This window comes from Procambarus clarkii, chromosome 1 (genome assembly GCF_040958095.1).
Source record: "Procambarus clarkii isolate CNS0578487 chromosome 1, FALCON_Pclarkii_2.0, whole genome shotgun sequence".
Lineage (NCBI taxonomy): Eukaryota > Metazoa > Arthropoda > Malacostraca > Decapoda > Cambaridae > Procambarus > Procambarus clarkii.
Genome location: NC_091150.1, coordinates 35,206,200 through 35,231,390, shown reverse-complemented (window position 1 = coordinate 35,231,390; position 25,191 = coordinate 35,206,200). Strand labels below are relative to the sequence as shown.

The window sequence follows — 25,191 nt, the reverse complement described above, 5'->3', positions numbered from 1 at the left end:
TAAAGTCATGAGAAACTGTACATCTCCTGCATTGCTCAGAGACAAATAATTTAGTGCTGTTAACACCCAATTGACTGGTGCCGACATTCTAGCTGGATTTTGGCATTTACGGCTTCAGCGGGTAGGCTGTTCCATGGGCTTATAACCCTCTGGGTGAAAAAACGTCATACAGGAACAGGAATGGACAGAATTAAGGACGATACAGGAATGGACAGAATTAAGGACGATACAGGAAATGGACAGAATGGAAGATACAGGAACAAATGGACAGAATTTCCTTCCTTTGATGCCTCTGTTCATCTAAAAGTCAGAGATGAATAATCTCTGTTTAATAAGTTTATTAATAAACTTATTATTACTATTAATAAGTTTGTAATAAATAAAAAATTATTACAACAAATGAAGAATATATTTTGAAACACCGATGTCAAAGTTTTCTCTTAAGTTTGTTTCAACAGCTGAAGCAGAGGCTGCCTGATAATATACAAGTTTTGAAAAACATACAGTATCTCTCTTCTATTTTTTATTTTTATTTTATTTATTTATATACAAGAAGGTACATTGGGTTTGTAAAAATACATAGCATAGTATTTACAATCTTGTAAAGCCACTAGTACGCGCAGCGTTTCGGACAGATTCTCAGCAAATAATATGTTGCAGCCAAGCAAAATACTTCAGTTTGTGAAGTCATGAAGTGATTAGGTAAATCACAAGAAACAATAGCTAAGGCTGAATACCAATTAACAAAAACAAATTTAATTGATTGGAATAATAAAAGAGACTCCCTCTTGAAAGAAGTCATTCAATTTAAAGATGCCACCGGTTCAAATTTATTTGAAGAGATTAGCAAATGTGGCATCTCTGCAGTGCTCTCCCAAATTATTTACACTGATGGCTCCGTGTATCAGTCTTATGGTGCAGCTGAAAGTGCAGTTGTTCTGACAGCGAGAGATGGCTCATACTGAGTGTGGAGCGCGTATAATTAACTGGGTCTCCACTCTTCAAACAGAATTGTTTGCCATAATCTTTGCACTTGAACAAGTATAAGAGTCCAAAGGCGACACGTTAATTGAAAGTGACTCGACCTTGTCAGCCTTGAGGGCACTCAGCTCCCCAAGGCATAACTGTGACATGCTAGTGTCTGAAGGTAGGCACATATATACTGAAATACAGTAATCAATGTTGACCAGACCACACACTAGAAGGTGAAGGGACGACGACGTTTCGGTCCGTCCTGGACCATTCTCAAGGCCCAGGACATAATTTAGCCACGTTATTGTGACTCATCGCCTGCACAGTAATCAATTATGGGATCAGAGTTTGTCTCCTGTGGATTCCCTCCTATATTGTTCTCCGAATGCTGATAGAACTGATGAGTTAACTAAAGCATTTGCTCGTAGAGGGAACTAATTACTTTCTTGGATTGTCTCTCAACGGCCTGAGGGTAGTAATATTCTGGGAACAGCAACAAAAACAGCAGTTACCCAACTCCCAGGTGTATATTTATTGCTAGATGAACAGGTGCTTCAAGTGAAAGAAAAAGTGCCGAAACGTCTGTGTCCTCTACGTGAAATGAACCCGGAACCTTTCAGTAGTGAACCAACTGCTACAGAACACCCACGTTAGTGGTTTACAGTTTATATAATTTGGACATACACTACATATTCACATAACATCAAATTTGGGAATATAATAGAAAACATGTGTATTTACACGTTGTGAATTAATTAATTTATTTTCAGTAGTTTAGTGTATCATTACATAGTAATTGGAAGGACGATGATTTGCTGCACATTTAGAATTAAGGTGGACTCAGCTCTCAAGACAACTGTACTGAGAGTGTGAGGAGGAGTCCCTCGCCTCCCACCAGCGGCACTTTGTCCAGCGACACCTCAGACCTAAGGGGAGAGTATGACACTAATTAATGTGTTTATGGTCTCAGTATTTGTGACGGTGACTCCTCTTTGCCTTTCTGTGTGTTATTATCATATCAAGGATAATACCTAATGTCATTAACTGGAGCAATCAAAGGTGAGTAGCAATTTTTTATGGAAGAAGGTTTCATGGAAATGTTTGTGGTACTCGCTTTAACAAACATTTATTCAGCATCACTATGTAATCAAATGTATAAAAAAAAACAGAATTTAGAGATAACTCTGTCAATGATGTTCAAGAAGTGTGGAAGTACTTTATTCAAAATGATGTACTACCAGAAATCTTTGTCAAGTATCCAATGTTTGCTTGCTGTAGGTAATGTACGCACATGACTAAATTAACTAAATTCTAACCGCCCGGTTAGATCGGTGTGTGAGTATGATTATATTAAGTGCAACAACTGAGTGACCGGCAAATGTAAATTGCCTTGTATAGAGATTGTTGTGGGACACCACCTATTAAACCACTTGTGATATAAAAAGACGATATATATCAAAATTGTATAACTAGCTTCACAATATTGTTACCCACTCACAATAACACCAGAAGTGTCTTGGGTGCACAATAAATTACCGCTCACAGGATAAGCGTTATTTAGGAGATTCCTTATCTTCAAGTAATAATGACTAAAGATTCTAGAGTATATCGTGAGTTCCTCACGATACTCCACCTGTGATCAAGGTGTCAACTAACCCAGGCAAAGTGTCTGCTGAAGTGTCAGTTGAGGAGCGGAGGATAACGAAGCCAGTACGAGGGAGCTCGATGTTGGCGTCCTGGTGCAAGTCCACTTCGATATCTTCCTGCGACGTATTGATCACTAGTATGTACGCCTCTGAGCCTTCCAGGTACCTGGAGACGAAAAATCAGACTTAGAATAGTTTCTGATATACCACGGTCCGAAATTTTTGGTAATTCAGTTATTGTAAACTAGTAACTAATTGCAGGCGATAAGTCACAATAACGTAGCTAAAGTAAGTTGACCAGACCACACACTAGAAGGTGAAGGGACGACGACGTTTCGGTCCGTCCTGGACCATTCTCAAGTCTGGTCAACTAGTAACTAATTAAAAAATTTACTGATGTATCAATTATAGTTTTAAAGATATCTGTAATTCAAGTTATTTTTTTTAATATATAAATATTGTACTTTACAAAACATATCAAGTGTGCAATTAACACTATCACAAACCTGATAAAACTAAAAATTTGCTCAGTGATAACTGGGAAAGCCAGATGACCTTTGCTGAATACATCTTCGTTCCTCAGAAGAATCAAATCCTTGTAAACTCTCAGATGACTGTTCTTTGTTTGTGTTTGAGCCTTTACGTTGAGAGTTTTGTAATTGGGGTTTACTGGCAGCCAGGTTGAGTTGGCAGAAGTAAAACCTACCGGGGAAGAAGAACATGAATCAGACTTACATTGATGTACTCTTATGTTAATTTCAATGTAACTGGAAGATTGATGTGATGGGAATAATGCGACTGGAAATTTCTTATTTTACTTCCGATTAATATTTTGTTGGAATTTGTGGCCATTTTCTCTTGGTCTGTTTGTGTATTTTTTTGATGTTGGAAACAAAATACACACTTATGATGTAGAGTATGAACCCTTCAAATAAATTCATTGTTTTACCATTATTTCGTTATCTGTCTTTTTAATTTTATCTTTCTGCTCTATAGTCTTATCTCTCTTATATTTATATCGTTATCTTCTTATTCTCCTCTCTTGTCTCTTACCAGCGAGCGTAGTGTTGTTCCACTGCATGGGTGTCCTGGCGGGGTCCCTGCTGTGCTCCTGGTAGTGGTCTGGGCCCCAGCGGCATCCTTGAGGGTCTTTTGTCTCTTCCCAGCTGATGGGCGTGTCCTCCATACCTGCCGGCACCACCATAACCTCTGTACTCATTACCCTAAATAATCACTTATCGAAATATATACAATATATACAATTTAAACTCAAAAGAGTAAACAATGTCTAGATGTCTCCACCTACTGGACACTGAGGAGTTTGACTCCCTTGCTTCCTGCCGGGGCTACCGTGACCTACCTATCTCCTCGCCATAGTACGTGACGGGGGTACCAGGCAGCAGGAAGGTCATCATGTTGAGGGCGTCCACCAGGTCACTACCCAACCGCGTCGCCACCCGCCCGTGGTCATGGTTACCCAGCTGATCAAGGTCAATAGTTTGGTTACCCAGCTGATCAAGGTCAATAGTTTGGTTACCCAGCTGATCAAGGTCAATAGTTTGGTTACCCAGCTGATCAAGGTCAATAGTTTGGTTACCAAGCTGATCAAGGTCAATAGTTTGGTTACCAAGCTGATCAAGGTCAATAGCTGGAATTTAATTTTAAGAGACTAATAAATTTCTTTGCTTTGGTTATTATACGTATGACATTTTTTTGTTATTAAAGTAGATGTTATAATAAGGCGGAGAGTTATATGAGAAGAACTGAAAAGAACCAATGGTAATTTAGGAGCGAGAGAGATAAGATGGTGGAGAAACGAACGGAATTTGGGGAAAACGTAGCCATCGAATTTATGGATATCGAAAAGGCTTATGGTACCGTCAAGTGAGCTGGCGTATAGCGGTGATGAGGCGGAGACAAGCAAGAGGGAGGCAATGTGTAAAAAATGACTGGCAGTGTATGAAGAGTGCCTGGTGTTGTATAAAGAGTTTAGACAGTGTATTAAGAGTTGTTAAATACTGATAAGAGTTGCGGGATAAATATCACTGGGAAATGAAAGAGGAAGTTTAAATGGCAAGGGAATATGAACAAATTATAACAAGTACAGGCCCTTCACAAGACCCAGTGAAGCAACCCGTCCTCTTAAAAATCAACCCGTCCTCTTAAAAATAACGTCACTTTTCGCTCGTATGCGCGCTATGGCCAAATTTGGACGTAATTTGAAATGAAATCGACTCTCAAAAGTGACGTACTGTTCCGTTTTCTGTTTGAGTCGTCCGGCCGACTCTGTAAGGTTAGAATAGATGACTTTCAATTAACGTTTTTCATAACGTTTACAGAGGACCTGCCAGGTGTTGCAGGTAGTCAAGATGAACTGTAAATGACCAGAGTGAAATGAAATACATTTGTAAGATAAAGAGACTTACAGATTAATATGGATGCGGGATAATTGTGTTTACTTGCAGACAAGGTGGACGGCAAGGCTACGGTGAAAGTTTTGTCAACGTGAGAGGATTACTGAGTAAGGATGGTAACAACGGCTCATGTTATTCTGTTGATAAGTATCTCTGTAGTCTGGCTTTGTGTTAACTCGATTTTTGTTGTCTAGTACCGGACATAAAAGGCATGCAATGATGAACTTTACACAAGACATGCTATGAGCCCTAAATAAAGAAGTTAGACTGAAGAGAAGTACTAATCACCAGGTTGTGAGCACTAAACACAGAGGTGAAGCGTAGGGGAAGTACTCACCACCCAGTTGGCCCACTTGCCCTCTGGTAAGTTGTCAATCCAGAGGCTGATAATGGACTTGAGTGTCTTGCCGGTCAGCTGACTGCGGTTCTGGAGGTTGTCGATAAGGAAGAAGTTGAAAGGGAAGTCAGCAAGGGGGACTGTGTCGTTACCATAGTACTTCATCACCGTCTCAACATCACCGGAATAAACCTCTACCATCATCACTCTGTGGTACAGATACACACACACATTACTTCCATGGAAACATCTAACACCATAAATATTACCAAATATTGTCAAGTACTTGGTACAGTCCCAGAGATATATTTAGTTACAAATAACATTTGGTTTAAACGTTCGGTAAGCATATATAACCAGAAGACATTGTTAAATACTTGTTCTCTATTAATTTATACCTTTGGAACTTCCCTGGCATATTAAAAAAGCTACTATTCTCATAAATCCGATATATAAGTAAAATTTATTTTCTTAAATAAATAAACAATACTTTTGATATAGGCTTTTCAGAACTTTCAAAGAAATATATATATAGCAATAGCAATTATAAAGATATAGCTTCAAGGCTCTAACTATTTACTTTTAATGAAAACGAAATATTCTATTTGAAGTCGTCACTCAGCGAGACGGCTACAGTTTGTGTCTTGTGCCCAAAATCCTTTTAATTACATGAACACTAAACCCAGATATTACAGAGGTTATGACGAAGTGAACATCTTCACGTTCCCACTTTTATATCTTGTGGCTTGTGTTCCTCTCTTCCGGCCACTGATTTTATACGTAGATTCTTTGTTCAAAGCCTACCGAAAGTTTTATATATCTAACTCCATTTATCAAAAACGAGTGGAAAGTTCTATATCTGAATAATTTTATCTGAATGTAACTGAAAGTTCGGAGGTTTTTCCTCGATTCATCTGAACTGTATGGAGTTTTTTTTTTATCTGGAGTGTGAAATACTTTTGTTCTGTAAGTTCTTAAATTAGGCATATACCTTTACTGCAAACATATCGTTTTTTGTGAGATGGAGTAAGGTGGAGACCCAGCCTTACCTGTCGAGTATGGTCTAAGACCTGAGAGACTGTACACTTCTCTACGTCATCACTACTCGTTAAGTAAGGCTAACCCAACCCCAACTCAACCTAACCTGACCTGACCCAACCTTTCTTATCCTATCCTAACTAAAATAAGAGAAAATGTTGTGCTTTATATATGGTATTCACAACGTGTGTGAAGTCACTATGAGGCAATTTTATTCCGGCTCAGAAATATTTGTAGTGTGTACCTATCTGGGTACTTGTCGAGGAGCTGGCGCCACTCCCTCGTGACGGTGAAGGTCTCGGGCTGGTGGATGGTGAGGGTGTGGTTGAGGTACTCGTAGTCTTCAGGGTCGGTGATACCGGAGTCCACAGCCACGGGCTCGTCCAGGTTCAAGTCTGTCGGCCGTAGTGGACATAGTTAGTGGTCTGATGGGTGGAACACCAAGTTGTGGAAACTTAATGTTGCACTTAAGAGGACAGCCTTCTCTGAAATACATTGGGATTGAACTGACCAACACAATGGTAAAGAACAGAAAGTTATTCGTTTAAGAATCACGTGGCCAAGAAACAGGATGTAGAGGACACTTCTGTAACATTTCTGTATCAAAAGGAACTTTATTTAGCAACTTCATGGGTACAAAATATAGTAGTTTAGATAAAATATTTATGATCGATGTTCCCTTCGGGAATCTTAATTTTAAGATGAATAGGAAAACCAGGGATATACTGAACATCTTGTTTCATAGTCTTTACTTTAAAATGCATAACGTTTCGAATACTTCTCGTATTCATCATCAGATCTAAAAGAAAAAACAGAAATCACAATCAAATAACTGGTAAACAAAGAACTCATACTGAATATAATTGCCTATCAAAGAAAGGAAAATGCTTACAAAACAAAACACTTAAGCGCACTTAAAGTGATCAATACAAATAAAACTTATTAGCTTTAATAATATTAGCTTTAATATATGTGACAGTTAATAAGTTTTATTTGTATTGATCACTTTAAGTGCGCTTAAGTGTTTTGTTTTGTAAGCATTTTCCTTTCTTTGATAGGCAATTATATTCAGTATGAGTTCTTTGTTTACCAGTTATTTGATTGTAATTTCTGTTTTTTCTTTTAGATCTGATGATGAATACGAGAAGTATTCGAAACGTTATGCATTTTAAAGTAAAGACTCTGAAAGAAGATGTTCAGTATATCCCTGGTTTTCCTATTCATCTTCAAATAGTAGTTTAGTTTTTACATAGAAAACCCTTTCCTTCTGAAACTGAACTCTTGCCTTCCACGAGGGATTATGAAACAGAACACTTGTCTTATGTGAAACTCTGAACACCTGTCTCTCACGAAGGGGTTTGAAATTGAACGCTTGCCTTCCGTGAGAGCCAAGCACCGCTTCTGTGCCAGGTAAATCCACTACGGCTTTCCATAGCCCGTTCTACTTGCCCCACTCCTGTGCCAGGTAAGTTACGGGCTCACCATAGCCCGTGCTACTTGGAGCTTGTTCCGAGTAGCTGAATCTATAACAACAACATTCCGTGAGGGGTTACAAGAAACTGAACGCTTGCCTTCCACTTCGACGAGGTGTTGCAGGGCGTCCACACGGAAGCCGTCCACTCCCTTGTCCAGCCAGAACGTCAACACTTTCTGAACGCACCCGAGCGAGCGAGCGAAGTAAATAAATAAATTAGAAATAAGAAAGATTAGGGGAAAAAAATACTGACTGCTCTTTAGTACCAATCAGTGCTACTATATCTGGATGTAAATTGCCGGGCTGATCGTCTTTTGAAGAATATAGGGCACTGTAAGACAAAACCGGCTCCAGTACTTGATCCTGGGCGCTGATATACAATGTAAAAATCTAGTGAGTGATGTGGACAATTGTAATAAACAGGGCCCCCAATGGCAGTCCTAGCACCGAGTTGTTTATACGTTAATGACCTACTAGGAGGAATAATAGTCTAGAAAGGACAGAAATGTTCATAAATATGATTCATAAATACATTCATAAATTTTAACATGCTGTTCATTCAAAATGGGAATTTTCTCAAATATAAATTAACATTATAATATATTAGCATATTGTACATATATAGGCATAGGTTAGGTTAGGTGTTTAGGTTCTGTTGGCGATTATTTGTATTTGTAGTACGTGGGGTGAAGCATTTACAGTGTTGTGGTTCGAACAAAATTCGTCAGTGAAGCACTTGTTCCGGAAGTGTTCGAACAAAATGAGTTGTGAGTCGTGTGTAAACCGTTTTTCATTCATAAACGGGGGGTTTGGCGGGTGCATGGAAACACTTTTGGGTCTTTGTTTGGAGGACGGGCTGACCCTCTAGTCGACTACGCCACACAGCCCGTCCTCCAAAGACCCAAAAGTGATTCCATGCACCCGCCAAACCCCAGCTGTTTATGAATGAAAAACGGTTTACACACGACTCACAACTGCTGACGTCCGAACACTTCCGGAACAAATGTTTCACTGACGAATTTTGTTCGAACCACAACACGTTAAATGCTTCACCCCACGTACTACAAATACAAATAATCGCCAACAGAACCTAAACACCTAACCTAACGTATGCCTATATACGTACAATATGCTAATATATTATAATGTTAATTTATATTTGAGAAAATTCCCGTTTTGAATGAACAGCATGTTAAAATTTAGGAATGCGTCTGTGGGGTCGACCGCTGAATGTAATGGACTTGAGTCGAGGACGGGTTGCGACATGGTAAAAGAATTGCAACCGCAGGTTCACGAAGCAGTTACGAAAGTACTTACGAACGTGTACATCTTTCATCAATCTTTGACGGCTTTGGTTACATTTATTAAACAGTTTACAAGCATGGAAACTTCCCAATCAACTGTTGTTATTGTTATAAACAGCCTCCTGGAGCTTCGGACCTCATTAACTGTTTAATACCTGTAAACAAAGCCGCCAAAGATCGAGAAAAGATTTACAGGTTCGTAAGTGCTTGCGTAACTGCTTCGTGAATCTGGCTCCGCGGAGTATTACTGCACCCAATAGTGCAGCAGTATATCTGCATTGATATATCCCGATAATGTGATTTCTCTGTGTAATGTCATTATCGTTCTTCCGTTATTAATGTGTGGTTGTAGTTGTTATATGCCACAGCCTCGAGTTTGCGATTTTTGCTATCCCAGCCCCGATATTATAACTTACTGTTCTAGTTCCAACATTATGACTTTTACTGTTCCAGCCCCGATATTGCGACTTTTACAGTTACAGCCACCTAGATGGATGTAGGAGTGAGTGTTGCCAGGGCTCACCTGCATGTCCTCCTTGAGACTGGGATCGCGGTAGTTCAGGTCGGGCTGCTCAGCAAGGAACTGGTGTAAGTAGAATTGTTGACGCTCCTCGTTCCACTGCCATGCTGACCCACGGAACACGCTCAGCTGCAAGGTCACCACCCTCTTAGTGACCCTGTTCCCCAGGTATGTCTAAGGCGTGACTGTCGTCTGAGGTGTGACTGTTGTCTGAGGTGTGACTGTTGTCTGAGGTGTGACTGTTGTCTGAGGCGTGACTGTTGTCTGAAGTGTGACTAACGTCTGAGGTGTGACTAACGTCTGAGGTGTGACTAACGTCTCAGGTGTGCCTCATAGCGGGGATAAACTATTCTAAAACAGGTGTGATAATTGTTTTCTATAGAAAAGGTTAAGAAAAGCAATGCCACTATTGTGCATAAGAGAGATCACAGCAGTAGAATCAAATATAAAATAGATTTTATGATATTTTATAAACCTGAGGATGGGGGGGGGGGGATGATAATTAGATATGGACTTTAAGATAGGAAGGAACGGAGAGGGTCAACTATTGCGGGTAAGGGATGCAAGCCACAGCTGGTTTAATAGGACTGATCGGGGTGCTATCTTATCTTGAGATGATTTCGGGGCTTTTTTTTTAGTGTCCCCGCGGCCCGGTCCTCGACCAGGCCTCCACCCCCAGGAAGCAGCCCGTGACAGCTGACTAACACCCAGGTACCTATTTTACTGCTAGGTAACAGGGGCATAGGGTGAAAGAAACTCTGCACGTTGTTTCTCGCCGGCGCCCGGGATCGAACCCGGGACCACAGGATCACAAGTCCAGCGTGCTGCCCGCTCGGCCGACCGGCTCCCTGCTGGCGGTGTTGTTTAGGACGATCTGTTGTCAGTAGTTACATTGTAATTTGTCTCTTTCTTGTTTTGTTATCTTCGGCGTAACTCAGTTACTAAAAGACCGGGAGTTGGTTGCCTATAACCCTGCAGTTGTCTCGACGGGTTGAGGGGTTGGGGAAGAGTGAGTTTTGGCTGCCCTTTAACCCACCTGTTGGGGGGAGAATGGGTGGAGACTGCCAATTAGATCAAGTTGCTATGGGGGTAGAGGCTAGAGGGTGTGAATGTGGCCCACTGACCCAGTTGTTAGGGGGGATGTGGGTACCGTTGTCGTCGACACCCTTGGAGTCGGCCCAGATGTAGTAGTTGGTGTAAGGATCCTCGCGAGCCACAGACTTGCGGAACCATTCGTGCTGGTCGCTGCTGTGGTTGGGTACAAAGTCCATGATCACCTTCACCCCTGTGTGGTGAGACGAAGTCTGGGTCAGGTCTAGTGTCTGAACAGGGTATTGCTTCTTGGTTACACAATCCATTTACATTACCAAGTTCTACATTATTAGAACTTGGTAATAATAAATTTAAGTAAATTAAAATAACTGAAAAATCATTTAAATCCTAAAATTTATTTAAAAGAATGAAAAATAATCTATGAACGTCAAGGAAATAATAATATCAATATGTATGTTAGAAACTTAAATGTATATAATTTAAATACAAACCAGAAAAGTATAATAAAAACTAGTAAAAGAATTTAAGTTGAAAACAGGAAGATGTGGAGGAATGGATTCATCCCTCCATATCTTCATGAGATACAAGCACCGAGGAGATACCATACTTCTTGAGATACAACACTGACAAGAAAGGAAGAACGAAAGGATATACAGTATAAAATATATATATATATATATATATATATATATATATATATATATATATATATATATATATATATATATATATATATATATATATATATATATATATATATATATATATATATATTATTAAATATGACCGAAAAAGTAAGATTAATAATTCTAACACGAATTTTCTCAATCTTTCGTACATTTCTTTTCACTGTTGGAGGTAAATCAAAAATCAATTCTCCAAAATTCATTTTTATTTAATAAAAATGAATTTTGGAGAATTGATTTTTGATTTACCTCCAACAGTGAAAAGAAATGTACGAAAGATTGAGAAAATTCGTGTTAGAATTATTAATCTTACTTTTTCGGTCATATTTAATAATATATATATATATATATATATATATATATATATATATATATATATATATATATATATATATATATATATATATATATATATAACTCACACCCCAGAAGTGACTCGAACCCATACTGCCAGGAGCACTCTGCTGGCGTACAGGATCCCTTAACCGCTCGACCAACACGACCGGACAAAAGAGGATGGTAGCCGAGGCTATTTCCATCCCCCCGCCGGCACTCGGTTGGTAATCTTAGGCATGGTATTTTATCAAATCACCTCATTCTTTGGGGAACAAAGTCCTGGCAGTATGGGTTCGAGTCACTTCTGGGGTGTGAGTTTTCAGTTGAGTTGCTGTTGTTGAGAATGACAAGGTTTCAAAAGTGTTTGTTGTGTTGTAGTGTAGATAGAGGAGCGGCGACTAAACAGAGGTGTGTAGGAGACCTGCCACACTGTAGGGCGGGATGTTGTGTTTAGGCGTCAGCTGATCCTTGGTGCTAGGGCGAGGCAATTGTTTTCTTAGTCAAATATCCCCAGTTTGCTAACTGTAGGTAGTAACTAAATGATTGTAACCTATCCACCGCTGCCAGTGGATGGGGGCGGTGTGCAAGATAAACATATCAATTGTGACACTAGCTCTCCACATGTCAGTTACTTAATTTAGAAACACACTTATCTTAACTGTAATCTTGGGATATTTGGCCAAGATTTCTGGGAGCAGATAAGTTTGAATAAAATATTCACACATCTCTTGAACATTTGTTATAGAATTGTCTCTGAATTCACGTATCTTTTCGCACTCCATCACATAGTGACGGAGGGTGTGGGAATAATTTTGTTGACAATTTACATTTAGTTAGGACATCAGCTCCGAATGCATGATAAGAGCGGATAAGTTAGCCAAAGAATCTACCTTTAAAGGATAAGTTGAGTATAACCTTGGATTACCAATAAGCAGTATGAGAGCAATAGTACACTAAGAACTTCAATAAAATCTTGTAGCTCTGAGGCAAAGTGAAATCGACACGAGCACCAACGATCCAGTCCGTCCTCCTAAGGTTTACCAACGTTATCTGTTGTTGTTTTAGATTCAGCTACTCTGAACAAAATTTCCATGTAGGCTACAGTGAGCCGGTAAATGAGTTTGGTTATTCACGATAACCTTGTTACTTGATATTTGGGTCAAAGTTTTAAATGAAGGTAGGCTCATTCTTTTTTACCTGTTTTTAGTCTTTTGTTTTAATATTATCTTGGTGGCGGATATAGATGCACAATGTTAACTCGGGTGTCCCATTTTCAACTGCTTTTTTAACCACTGAAGTCGCTGTGGATACCCCAAAGTCAAGAAAACACTCAACTTAAAGTGTCCTCTCCTCACCTACCAGAGGATCCAAAACGGAAAACGGGATAATACGTCACTTTCGCAAGCCCCTTCCATTTTCTTGTACGTTGTTGTTGTTGTTAAAGATTCGCTACCTGAAACAAGAAGTTCCAAGTAGCACGGGCTATGGTGAGCCCATGTTCTTGTACGACAATTTTGGCCTTATGTAACGCATACGATCGAAATGCCACGTTCGTAGTAGGAGAGATTGGTGACCAGCTGACGCCATAAACACAACATTTCGTCCTTCAGTGCGGCAAGTCTCCCTCCAACACACTTCTCTTTTTAGTAGCCACTCCTCTATCTACAGCAAAACACAACAAACACTTCAAACCTTATCATTGTCAACACTGACGCGCCACGGTAATGCGTCTCCCAACATTTCTACGGGTGCAGTCATCGGGAGGATAAACCCTTCATGCAAACTGCAAGTGCTATAAAAAAGAAGACGAAGAGTATTGCAGAGGGAATTAAATTTTTATCGAATAGACTGTTGGACTTGAAGAACCTTGTTGGAATAGACAGATAATGCGAGTGTTATGATTTAAATTCACAATGGAGTTTATGCAAGATTAATAGGGAAAGTTCCATCACTCATTTTAATAAGATGTGTATACCACTTCATACAATTAGCAGTTTCTCATAGATCTTCTGAATGTCTATCTAGAAATTTAGAGTTTCTCAATGCAGAAACCCATAAATGGTTCTCTCACTCCTCTAGTAGATGGCACAAGTCCACTAAGAATTACTGTTAGACAAAGCGGCTGACTACTTAACCAGATGTGGGTCGAATAATTGAATAATGGCCAGAACTGAAGGTTCATTTTAAGAAAACAAGAGAAAACGAAGTGCTACACAATTGAAATTCATTTTGACATGTATTTCGAAGAAAACAATTATTTTATTTCTGCTTGTTATGCAACCCATATATACCTAGTGAAATACAAATTTAGCAAATTATTTGAGTCCGAAAACACTGATAAAGTAAAGTTCCTTGTTGATCTCCTGCGTGTTAGTTCAATTGGAAAGGTTAGGCTTCCTACCTACAATGTTGACTTGCTCACATGCAATATTTATGAATATTTGAATCCAAAGCCATATCTGAACTTTGAAATAAAAATGTAAGAATTGAGAATTAATACTCTTAGTACAACAAATGACGAATACATTTTGTGACATCGATGTCAAAGTTTTGTCTGATGTTTGTTTCAACAGCAGAAGAGGCTGCCTGATAATATAATAGTTTGGTAAAACATCTCTCTTCTCAGCAAACTATATGTTGCAGCCAAGCCGAGCTCTTCAATATTGTTGTGAAATCATCAAGTGCTAAGGTTCTTCACGAGAAACAATAGTTGAATACCAATTAGCAATAATATATTTAGTTGATTGGAATAGTAAAACAGATACAGACTCCTGGTGAAAAGTTCTTAAATATGCTCCCAGTTCAAAGAACCTCACTAATAATACATTATCAAACAAAAGGTGTACTATTACAGTGCTATACAATGATCAAATTAGTGAACAGACAGACCAGGTGGCGCCATTAGTACAGAAAAATGAGTGCCTGAGCGTATAAACCCCCAGCAGAAAATGCGTAACCAAAATATTAGTTGCATTAAATATCACTAATAAGCAGGGGCCAGATTCACGAAAGCACTTACGCAAGCACTTACGAACGTGTACATCTTTCCTCAATCTTTGACGGCTTTGGTTACATTTATTAAACAGTTTACAAGCATGAAAACTTCCCATTCGACTGTTGTCATTGTTATAAACAGCCTCCTGGTGCTTCGAAGCTCATTAACTGTTTAATAATTGGAAACAAAGCCGTTAAAGATTGAGAAAAGATGTACAGGTTCGTAAGTGCTTTCGTGAATCTGGTCCCAGAGCATTCAGTGTATGACCTCTGACCTCTCTGATGGAAGGCAGCGAGGAGGTCATCAAAGTCAGCCATGGTGCCAAAGATGGGGTCGATGTCGGTGAAGTTTGCGATGTCGTAGCCGAAGTCCTTCATAGGAGACGTGTATACAGGACTGAGCCACACAGCGCCTACACCTAGCGATGTCAGGTAGTCCGCCTTGGATGTGATGCCTGCAAGAGGGATGGAGAGTAAATAGGGAAAAGTGTGGTAGGGTAAGGGAAGGAGTGAGTTACGGTGACGTAAGGCAAGGGCAGGTGAGGTTGGGTAAGAGAAGGTGAGATAGGGTAAGAGAAGGTGACGGAGGGTAAAGGAAGGTGAGGTAGGGTAAGGGAAGGAGGGAGTGCAGTCCTATACCAACCTAGGTGGCAGACGGATGTGCCCTGGAGTGCTCTTGACAGTTGTGAACGTGTGATCACCTGCTAAGGGAACCGACAAAATTCGTCAGTGAAGCACTTGTTGATACAATGGGTTAAGGGAGTAAGTGATTAGTATATCCTTGCAAAGGCAACACGCATAGCGTTTCGGGCAAGTCCTTAAGTTAACAAATAAGCGCAATGATAGGTACATTGTAACAAATTGAATCCATGTGATAACAAACATAAATATAAATAGCTAAAATAAAGCTATAAGGATAATGTTTTGAAGTTGCATTTATACATCGTAAATACTGCGAGAGTCGGTAACTTATGGTGGGATTCAATGATGATTAAAGTTGATATTTCATGATACATAACAAATGAACTCTACAAAAAAAGTCACTAAGTGCTTCTAACGTTTCGACTACCACTCACAAGATGGGCATGAGGAACATAATAAATGAAATATAATTTTAGACTACACAGCCGCATATTTTCCCGTGCGTATTCCTTGATTTACTAGAAGCGATATATGGATGCAGTTCAAGACATTTCACTGATCATTAGTAATAACATTTATTATCTGAGGGTGCATAATAAATGAACTAGTACTGTGGACGAGGCAATATATCGACTTCCAGCAACCTTCACTCGTCCGGAAGTCAACCCACCAGCACAAACTATGCTACATTACCTCGTAAGTCTCCTTTGCCATTGTTGGTCTTATCGAAGAATGAACGGGGATAAATCTGATACATGACTACCTCCTGCCACCAAGGACGTTTCTTTTTCTTGGAGGCTGGTGAGAGAGAAGCGTGGGGGTGATGGGGTGGCAGCGAGCGCTTGTGAGGGGACGCCATGACGGCACGAGGGTGACTGTGGTGGCAGGGCCTCCAGGGCCACACTACCACCGCCTGGCCTCCATCCAAGTCTCGCTCTCCCAGCAACCGCAGTTGCCACTTTATGCTACAAGTAGCGAATTGGGTTACTTTTGTTAGCTTGGCGCTACTAAGGTTTGAATTTCGTTACTTGCTACTTTTTTGTGGGGATAGCTACTTTTAGAATAAATTGCTGTAATTTGGGTGGCTAATGAGAAGAAATTCAATGATTTATTATTTTTGCATTTACATGTGTAATGTGTGTAAAACACATACAAATTAACACGTGATGAAATTTAGTTCTAATATATGTAGATATTGCAACCCATCCTCCTCTTTAGATAGTACTTTGTGTAACTATGTGCACCATGGTACAAACATTGACGTACTAAGCAATTAGTAGAACTTAGTACCATTCACTTTATGGTCCGAAAATAATTAGGCAAAAAGAAACTTAAATATTCCTAGGCCTAGTATAGCACACACATGTGCTATATTAGGCCTCAGATAGCGTGTATTAGCCCTAGGAAGGTTAGGTTAGGTTAGTTTGTCTTTGCAACATAAGTAGTTTAGTTCAATTATTATGCACCCCATACCCATCTTCTGGGCGGTTTTCCGGTTTGTCCAAATTCAATATTACCGATTTCTACTTTCTAATTGCGTTGTACGTCGGTATATGTACTATGGTCCTCGTCCTTTCTATAAGTACTACCAAAACAGGAGGATGGGCTGGATATTTACAGACTGATAAATGATAGGAAAGATCCCTTAAAGCTAATACCTTTGTAATCAACACATTTAGGTACATATGCATTTGTGCACTGGCAATGCCTAAATATGCACAGTATGTTAATATATATAACGATATTAATTTATTTTTGATAATTTTTTTTTACTTGAACAACATGTTCAAACTGAAGAATGCGTCTTTGGGGTCGACCGTTGGATGGAATGAACATATAGGACGGGTTGCGTTAAACAAACAAAACAAATAGAGAGCGAGAGAGAGAGAGAGAAAGGGGGGAAGAGAGGGAATATTTGTTATAGAAGTTAGTTATTCATATAACCTTACCAGCAATGTCTCCTGTACCGTCAGGGACGGCATCGTAGAGGGAGCGAGGGTAGACCTGATACACCACCACAGTTTTCCAGAAGGGCTCGTCCTCCACCTCCTCTGTCTCTCTCTTCCCGTACCTGCAACACTTTCTTACTAAACTCTCAATTGACATCACACACAAACCTCACGAAAAATACTGATATTGTTAAATTATAATATTTGTTCCTATATTTAATTTGAAACTAAAATTGTTATATTATAATTTCAGCAAATTGATTTTTGTATATATTCGCTGCCTATGGAATATATATACCAAGATGTAAACTTTGTCAGCACACATATTCAAGTACCTTACGTCTCTATGTAACTGAATGAAAAAAAAGTCAGAATTCGGAGGTAATTTTATTACATCTGTTCAAGAAATGTGTAGGTATTTTTTATTTATTTATTTATAATCTGTGGTGATTTCATTCAAAATAATGTAATAACAGAAATCTTGGCCAAATATCTAAAGTTGGCTTACTGCATGTGGTGCATGCACATTACTGTAAACTTTTCACCACTGCCCTTTGCATGGGTGGGATGCAGGATTAGTAGAATTAGTAATTAATTAGAAAATAAATTATAATTTATAATATGTATCTATAATACTCTCCAGCGTCACCTATCATCTTGTAATACAAGATACCTGCGGTGTTAGTGATAATTTGTATTACACCTACAGTGTTAGTGATAACTTGTATTACACCTACAGTGTTAGTGATAACTTGTATTACACCTACAGTGTTAGTGATAACTTGTATTACACCTACAGTGTTAGTGATAACTTGTATTACACCTGTGGTATATCCATCTTCTTCCTTGTTTGTCCATTAATTATGAGGTCTACGTCCCAACTCATCCTCTCCCCCCCCTACTTATACAAGATGAGTGGCGCTGCCCATTATAATAAACTCGCCCCTCGGGGCAAAATTTAAAAAAATTAAATTTAAAGGCTAAGCACAAGAGTTGCGTTTTTTTACGGAGTGGCAAATCGAGAGAAAGTGCTGTTCAGATATTATGTTGCCTTCCTCTAAGGGGTGTGTGTTACGATCGATAGGGGGGAAAAGGCGGATTCATCTGTCTTTTGTAGGAACATAATTAGAAGCATTAATGACTTAAACGAAGCTCCTTGGAGAGGGTACGAGGCATGCATGATACAACGGCCAGAGATTGCGCCATGTTAGGTACTCGCTTGAACGTCACTGACCCTTTTGAGTATAATGTAAATTTTGATTGTTGCCGTCAGAGGCCGCTGGCTTATTGTGCACGCCATATTCATTGTTGTTGTTCTAGATTCAACTATTAGGAACAAAAGTTCCAAGTAGCACGGGCTATGGCGAGCCCGTAGTGGACTTTTTTTTCCGTACTCATCCTGTGAGTGGTAGTTTATTGTGCATCCCATACTCATCCTGTGAGTGGCAGTTTATTGTGCATACATATATAATATATATTATATATATATATATATATATATATATATATATATATATATATATATATATATATATATATATATATATATATATATATATATATATATATATATATGTCGTACCTAGTAGCCAGAACGCACTTCTCGGCCTACTATGGAAGGCCCGATTTGCCTAATAGGCCAAGTTTTCCTGAATTAATATATTTTCTCTAATTTTTTTCTTATGAAATGATAAAGCTACCCATTTCATTATGTATGAGGTCAATTTTTTTTATTGGAGTTAAAATTAACATAGATATATGACCGAACCTAACCAACCCTACCTAACCTAACCTAACCTATCTTTATAGGTTAGGTTAGGTTAGGTTAGGTAGCCGAAAAAGTTAGGTTAGGTTAGGTTAGGTAGTCGAAAAACAATTAATTCATGAAAACTTGGCTTATTAGGCAAATCGGGCCTTGCATAGTAGGCTGAGAAGTGCGTTCTGGCTACTAGGTACGACATATATATATATATACAGTGTGCAAGGATTTCAGATATGTTATCATTTGTAATATGATGATTTGTCATCTCATGGAGAGAGCCTTAACTCATGTCTAAATGGCTCAATCTATTCACAGTCCAAGATGTAACGCTGTAGTGTGTGTCCCGGTCTGTGTCCACACACTATACACTTTAGTTCGTCCGGATCCTCAAGCTGCCAGAGATACCTGCAGCCAAGCCGTATTGGAGCTGTGACAAGCTCTGTTACTGACTATTGTAGAGTTTAGTTGCTGTTTTGGTTGGGGGGGGGGGGCTCGTTTATGGGTATATGGCAAGCCTATCAGACGTGGCTTTGATTTCTTCCAGAAGGTTATGGGACGAAATGGTGTTGTGAGAGGTGCTGTCTATAACAGTTTTATATACACACACACACACACATTACATAAAGTAGATAAATAAATATTTTCTAAAATATATATAATTTCTCTCATATATATTTCCCGCTTCCAATAATTATTAAATGTAGTGAACATCGACACATGGGGCTTCGGTGTTCTTTAATTTATGTACAGTGTTCTTGACTAATACACTGATGGTCATAGCCTTATAATGGTTCGTGAGACTCCCCACTCTGGAGCTGGGACATCCTTGAGACACCCTTCTGGGCCAGCCATTAAAATATGATAATTGTCGTCGATTGACGCAGAGGCGAGGCTGGTGATCCTTCTTTCTCTGGTTGTGTCTGGTTTATCGTTATCGTCCCAGCTGTTGCCTCATAGTTTGTAATGTCCTTTCCATAAGGTAAAGTGAGATAAAAAGTGCAAGGTAAAGTGTACTACAACCCACGACTCCATGCCACCCACCTGATCTAACATATAGAAATCGTGGATATTTATGAGCCGCTACTTTTCATAGTACCCTATTATTTTGTACGTTGGGGGACCTTGGCGTACACAATGAGGTCCATTAATTGAGAGAACGAGTTGTTCCGAGACTGTAACCACTGGATGGTACTGGGATTATCACCGCTACACACTCAACCTTCCCGCCTCAAAGGCATAACGAATAAAGATGAGGAAGATTGAAACAGAAGATGATAGTAGGAGGCTACAAGATGACCTAGACAGACTGAGTGAATGGTCCAACAAATGGCTGTTGAAGTTCAACCCGAGTAAATGCAAAGTAATGAAACTAGGCAGTGGAAACAGGAGGTAAGACACAGGATACAGAATAGGAGATGAAATACTTAATGAAACGGACAGAGAGAAAGGTCTAGGAGTGGATATCACACCAAACCTGTCTCCTGAAGCCCACATAAAAAGAATAACGTCTGCGGCATATGCAAGGCTGGCTAACATCAGAACAGCGTTTAGGAACCTGTGTAAGGAATCATTCAGAATCTTGTACACCATATATGTAAGACCAATCCTGGAGTATGCAGCCCTAGCATGGAGCCCGTACCTTGTCAAGCACAAGACGAAGCTGGAAAAAGTTCAGAGGTATGCCACTAGACTAGTCCCAGAACTAAGAGGCATGAGTTACGAGGAAAGGCTGCGGGAAATGCACCTTACGACACTGGAAGACAGAAGAGTGAGGGGAGACATGATCACAACCTACAAAATCTTCAGGGAAATCGACCGGGTAAACAAGGATAAACTATTCAACACTGGTGGTACGCGAACAAGGGGACACAGGTGGAAACTTGAGTACCCATATGAGCCACAGAGACGTTAGAAGGAACTTTTTCAGTGTCAGAGTAAGAACATAAGAACAAAGGCAACTGCAGAAGGCCTGTTGGCCCATACGATGCAGCTCCTATTTATAACCACCCAATCCCACTCATATACATGCCCAACCCATGCCTGAAACAATCGAGGGACCCCACCTCCACAATGTTACGCGGCAACTGGTTCCACAAACCAACAACCCCGTTACTGAACCAGTACCTACCCAAGTCCTTCCCAAATCCAAACTCATCCAACTTATACCCACTGTTTCGTGTTCTGTCCTGTGTTGATACTCCCAACACCCTATTAATATCCCGGATTAATAGTTAACGGAGTAGTTAACGGATGGGATGCATTAGGCAGTGATGTGGTGGAGGCTGACTCCATACACAGTTTCAAATGTAGATATGATAGAGCCCAATAGGCTCAGGAATCTGTACACCAATTGTTTGACAGTTGAGAGGCGGGACCAAAGAGCCAAAGCTTAACCCCCGCAAGCACAAATAGGTGAGTACAAATAGGGGAGTACACACAGGAAGCAGCCCGTAGCAGCTGTCTAACTCCCAGGTACCTATTTACTGCTAGGTAACAGGTGCATCAGGGTGAAGGAAACTCTGCCCATTTGTTTTTCCGCTGGCTGCCGGAATCGAACCCCGGTCCCTAGGTCCACGAGTCTTGAGCGCTGTCTACTCAGCCAGCTAGTGTGTGTGTGTGTGTGTGTGTGTGTGTGTGTGTGTGTGTGTTTAATATAATACATATATATGCTATAGCATATATATATATATATGTATTATAATAGGCCTAGGAATATAAGTTTGGTTATTAGTTTTATTTTTCAAATTCTATCATGTCAATATTTGTACGATCGTCCACATAGTTACAAAAAGTACTATCTTATCGGGAATGACGGGTTGCCTTATTCAGTATGAACTGAATGACTGAAACATTAGCTTTACCGGAATTGATATTAGAAGCGTTATTCGTAATGACTTATTCAATTCGTTACAGTACTGATTGGATCGAACAAGTGTTCATAAGTGTAAAGATTACTAGCGCACTAATTAAACCGTGAAGTTATATAACTTTGCAGTTCTGCACCAACAAACAACTCATGCAACAGATCTGTTATCAACAGGATTTAATATTCTGTCAACAAATCATTCCTCTTTGACAGTAATTCTTTAGTAATTCCATGTATCCAGGTAATGGTATTCCTATTTTCTCTCCTGACTAATTATTTTATTATATCACGTACAGAGGAACATAGGCTTTACCAGCATAGATACGAGGTTAGAGGAAGTCAGGTTCTCTCACCTAAGACCGCCGCTGTCGTCTCTGTTGAGAGGTCACCTTCACTACCTGACTTTAACCAGATCATTGGCTGTAACAAGCAGGATCCCTCATCAGTTATGAAGGTGATCTCTAGTTCAAGACGATAATATAAACACATGCAGTTCCTATTAGTGACAGCTCACCTCCTACATTAACGGTAATGACTGAGATAGGAAGAGAATACTAAAAATCAGATTAAATATACGTATATATATATTCCAAGATATATAGAGTGAGGAGAGGTTACTTGGCAGTGAAGCAGACTATGATGGTAGCGATGACCCCGACCATCAGCAAAGCCAGGAGGAACGGGTAAAGTAGCCTCTTCTCCATGCTGCCCTATGCGCCTGGAGTCTCCTCTACTCGGTGTCTCCTCCAACCAGCTCCTTTGCACGGATGAGTGACACGATGCTTGGAACTGCAACGTAGAGAAATAAACCAGTAACATATATAGAGACGCCGGTTTGCCTGCGTGATCACATTTCATATTATGTCTTTCCACTGGTGCTTGGGATATATTTTACCTGGGTGTCGCAGGAGGGAACTGATGTATAATCATTATCAACATTAACATACCACAACAACCTCCCAATAAAACACAACCCAAAGTGACTAGGTCACTTAATCCAGCTCAATACAAATCATCAGGACATATAGGGTGAACTTCTAAGAGATATAGTGGCCCTCAGGTAAATTCAAGTAAATTAAAACCTCTACGCTTTCTTTTCGTTCCTTACTTTCTTTCCTCTATGGTCAAAATTACAACTGTAAATCCAGGAGTTTGATTATTTTTTTGTGTAGTGTTTTTGTTTTGCATGGATATTCTCAACTTCGAGCGCATAATGTATTTTTTAATCATTCACACATTCTAGGTATTTAATTTGTCGACCACTTCCTGTAATTCACTATTTACATATATTTCACATACATAATATCCTTGTCTGTCCATCACTATAACTTCCACTCACATTCACTTTTCAGTTTACATACATCTCTATCACTGCTGAAGTACCCGTCATCGTCATACAAAAGCCTAGTCTAACAACCAAGCTACATCACACAATATGACACCAATGACACACTTGCAATACTAACTCTATCTATAAATCCAACATTATGTTTGCAAATCATCTATGTATGTACTTTTCCCTGAATAAAAAAATAGAATTTGAATTTGAATGTTTATTACATTCGCTGATTGATTTTGTTATTTTTAAACCATTCAATTTTCTTTTAACAATTTTTAAGATCACTGTTTTTAATGTCATGACATGTGAGGACGTCTGATAATGATGTTATCTGACGAAGATTAGATCATAAGACTTACAGGCTGGGAGGACGTATCTCAACGCTTGTATGAGGCTTTATGCAACAAGTTGGGCAGCCCGTTCTCATCAACAAAGACCAAAATGGTCGTTAATCAACCGGCCAAACCCCCTAATTATGACCCCCCCCCCAAAAAAAAAAAATTACACAACCCGTCCTCAGACCAAGGCCATTCCATCCAGCGGTCGACCCCAAACACGCATTCATCAATTTTAACATGCTGGTCATTCAAAATAGGAATTTTCTGAAAATAAATTTTGAATTAAATATTTACACATTACTTGAACATTTGTTATCGAGCGGTCTCTAAACTTACGTATCTTTCCGCACTCCATCACATAGTGACGGAGGGTGTGCGAATAATTTTGTCGACACAGTTTAAATTTGGTCAGGTCTACATCAGCAGGTAATACAAATTCTCAAAGATACTTATAGCCAAGTCCATGCCGAGCAGTAGTAACATCTATGTGCATATGTAAGCTACTTAACTTAGGGACTGTACTTGTGGTCTTTCTCGACACAATGTTGATAAAATACTAATCGTGTAACTAGCAGATAAAACTGAAACTTGCTAATCTAAATGAATTTTGGGGTTCACTTCCTGAGCCCATTATGTGCCTCTGTAACCTTTTCCACTGCCGCCCACAGAACGGTATGGGGTGCATAATAAATGACCTATTCTAACTCTTGTATAGTGTGTCTTTTTGACAGCTATTTGGCATCACCCTTCACTTGTGAGATACAGTGGAGATAATGGTGGGCGTCTTGCTAGGCTGTCAGAGCCACAGTTCTCCTGGCTTGGTGCCGTCTGGGATAATTATTTACTTACACAGGATGTCAACATGTGATTGACACCAGAAATGCAGCCTTCAGGGATGACGCTCATCTTGCAAACCAATACAATTAATTAAATCCACAAAAACAGACACAGTTCGCTTACAAGTTGGCTAGAGAATCTTATGTGTGTCTCAGGTGACTTAAGGCCTCACCTCTAGACTGACGTAGATGGGTAATGTGCACACGAACGCTGAGCACTGTGCACCTGTGAGCCCGGGTCTGGGGTGCTACTATCTGACAGAGGCAAAGGTGAGGCAGCAGGGAATCTGGGTTATCTCCTGGTGACAACTAATAGATAGTGGCACTAATTACTCAAGCACGCGCTCATGAACGGCAGTAAAGAACTTTCGTAGATGACTTTTGAACCTCACGAAGGATAAGATCTCTCGCAGGGTAATTACGGTCTAAAACCTCTATCAAGGGGGGTCAACATGAGGGAGAGGGTCAACATGAGGGAGAGGGGGGTCAACATGAGGGAGAGGGGGTCAATATGAGAGGGGGGGTCAACAGGGGGGGGTGTCATTGATATGAGCAAGATTTAGGACCGAGGACAGGACGACCAGCGGGTGTTATCGGAGGCAACTTTAGGATCAACACAGGTTGTAATGGTCATTCACACCGGTTCAGTTATAGGCCAAGTTAACAAGTGACCTTCTGACATGCC

General features: G+C 39.8%; 1 protein-coding gene across 3 annotated transcripts; it reads right to left on the bottom strand.

Moving 5' to 3' along the window:
* Window positions 1-1,716: 1,716 nt before the first annotated feature.
* Window positions 1,717-24,809, bottom strand: LOC123766775 (maltase A3). Of its 3 annotated transcripts, none has more exons than XM_045756180.2 (14): window positions 24,680-24,809; window positions 22,612-22,782; window positions 17,366-17,487; window positions 15,050-15,229; window positions 10,830-10,990; window positions 9,709-9,834; window positions 7,979-8,057; window positions 6,652-6,802; window positions 5,370-5,577; window positions 3,979-4,099; window positions 3,672-3,806; window positions 3,125-3,320; window positions 2,629-2,784; window positions 1,717-1,898 (listed from the first exon to the last, which is right to left on the bottom strand). In XM_045756180.2, exons 2-14 carry the CDS (start codon window positions 22,695-22,697, stop codon window positions 1,820-1,822), a joined length of 1,800 nt encoding a protein of 599 aa, XP_045612136.1. In that variant the 5' UTR covers window positions 22,698-22,782; window positions 24,680-24,809; the 3' UTR covers window positions 1,717-1,819. The 3 variants fall into 3 exon arrangements, with proteins under 3 accessions (XP_045612136.1, XP_045612215.1, XP_045612300.1); XM_045756259.2 differs by having other exon boundaries at window positions 24,631-24,746; XM_045756344.2 differs by lacking the exons at window positions 17,366-17,487; window positions 22,612-22,782; window positions 24,680-24,809 and adding an exon at window positions 16,110-16,299.
* Between the last annotated feature and the right edge of the window lie 382 nt (window positions 24,810-25,191).

Coding starts and splice junctions, on each gene's coding strand:
- LOC123766775 (XM_045756180.2), bottom strand. CDS start 22,697: ATGGAGAAGAGGCTACTTTACCCGTTCCTCCTGGCTTTGCTGATGGTC. Junction 15,230..17,365: donor CGGTACAGGAGACATTGCTG/GTAAGGTTATAT, acceptor TCCCTCTTGCAG/GCATCACATCCAAGGCGGAC. Junction 4,100..5,369: donor GCAAGTGGGCCAACTGGGTG/GTGAGTACTTCC, acceptor GACCTTGATCAG/CTGGGTAACCATGACCACGG.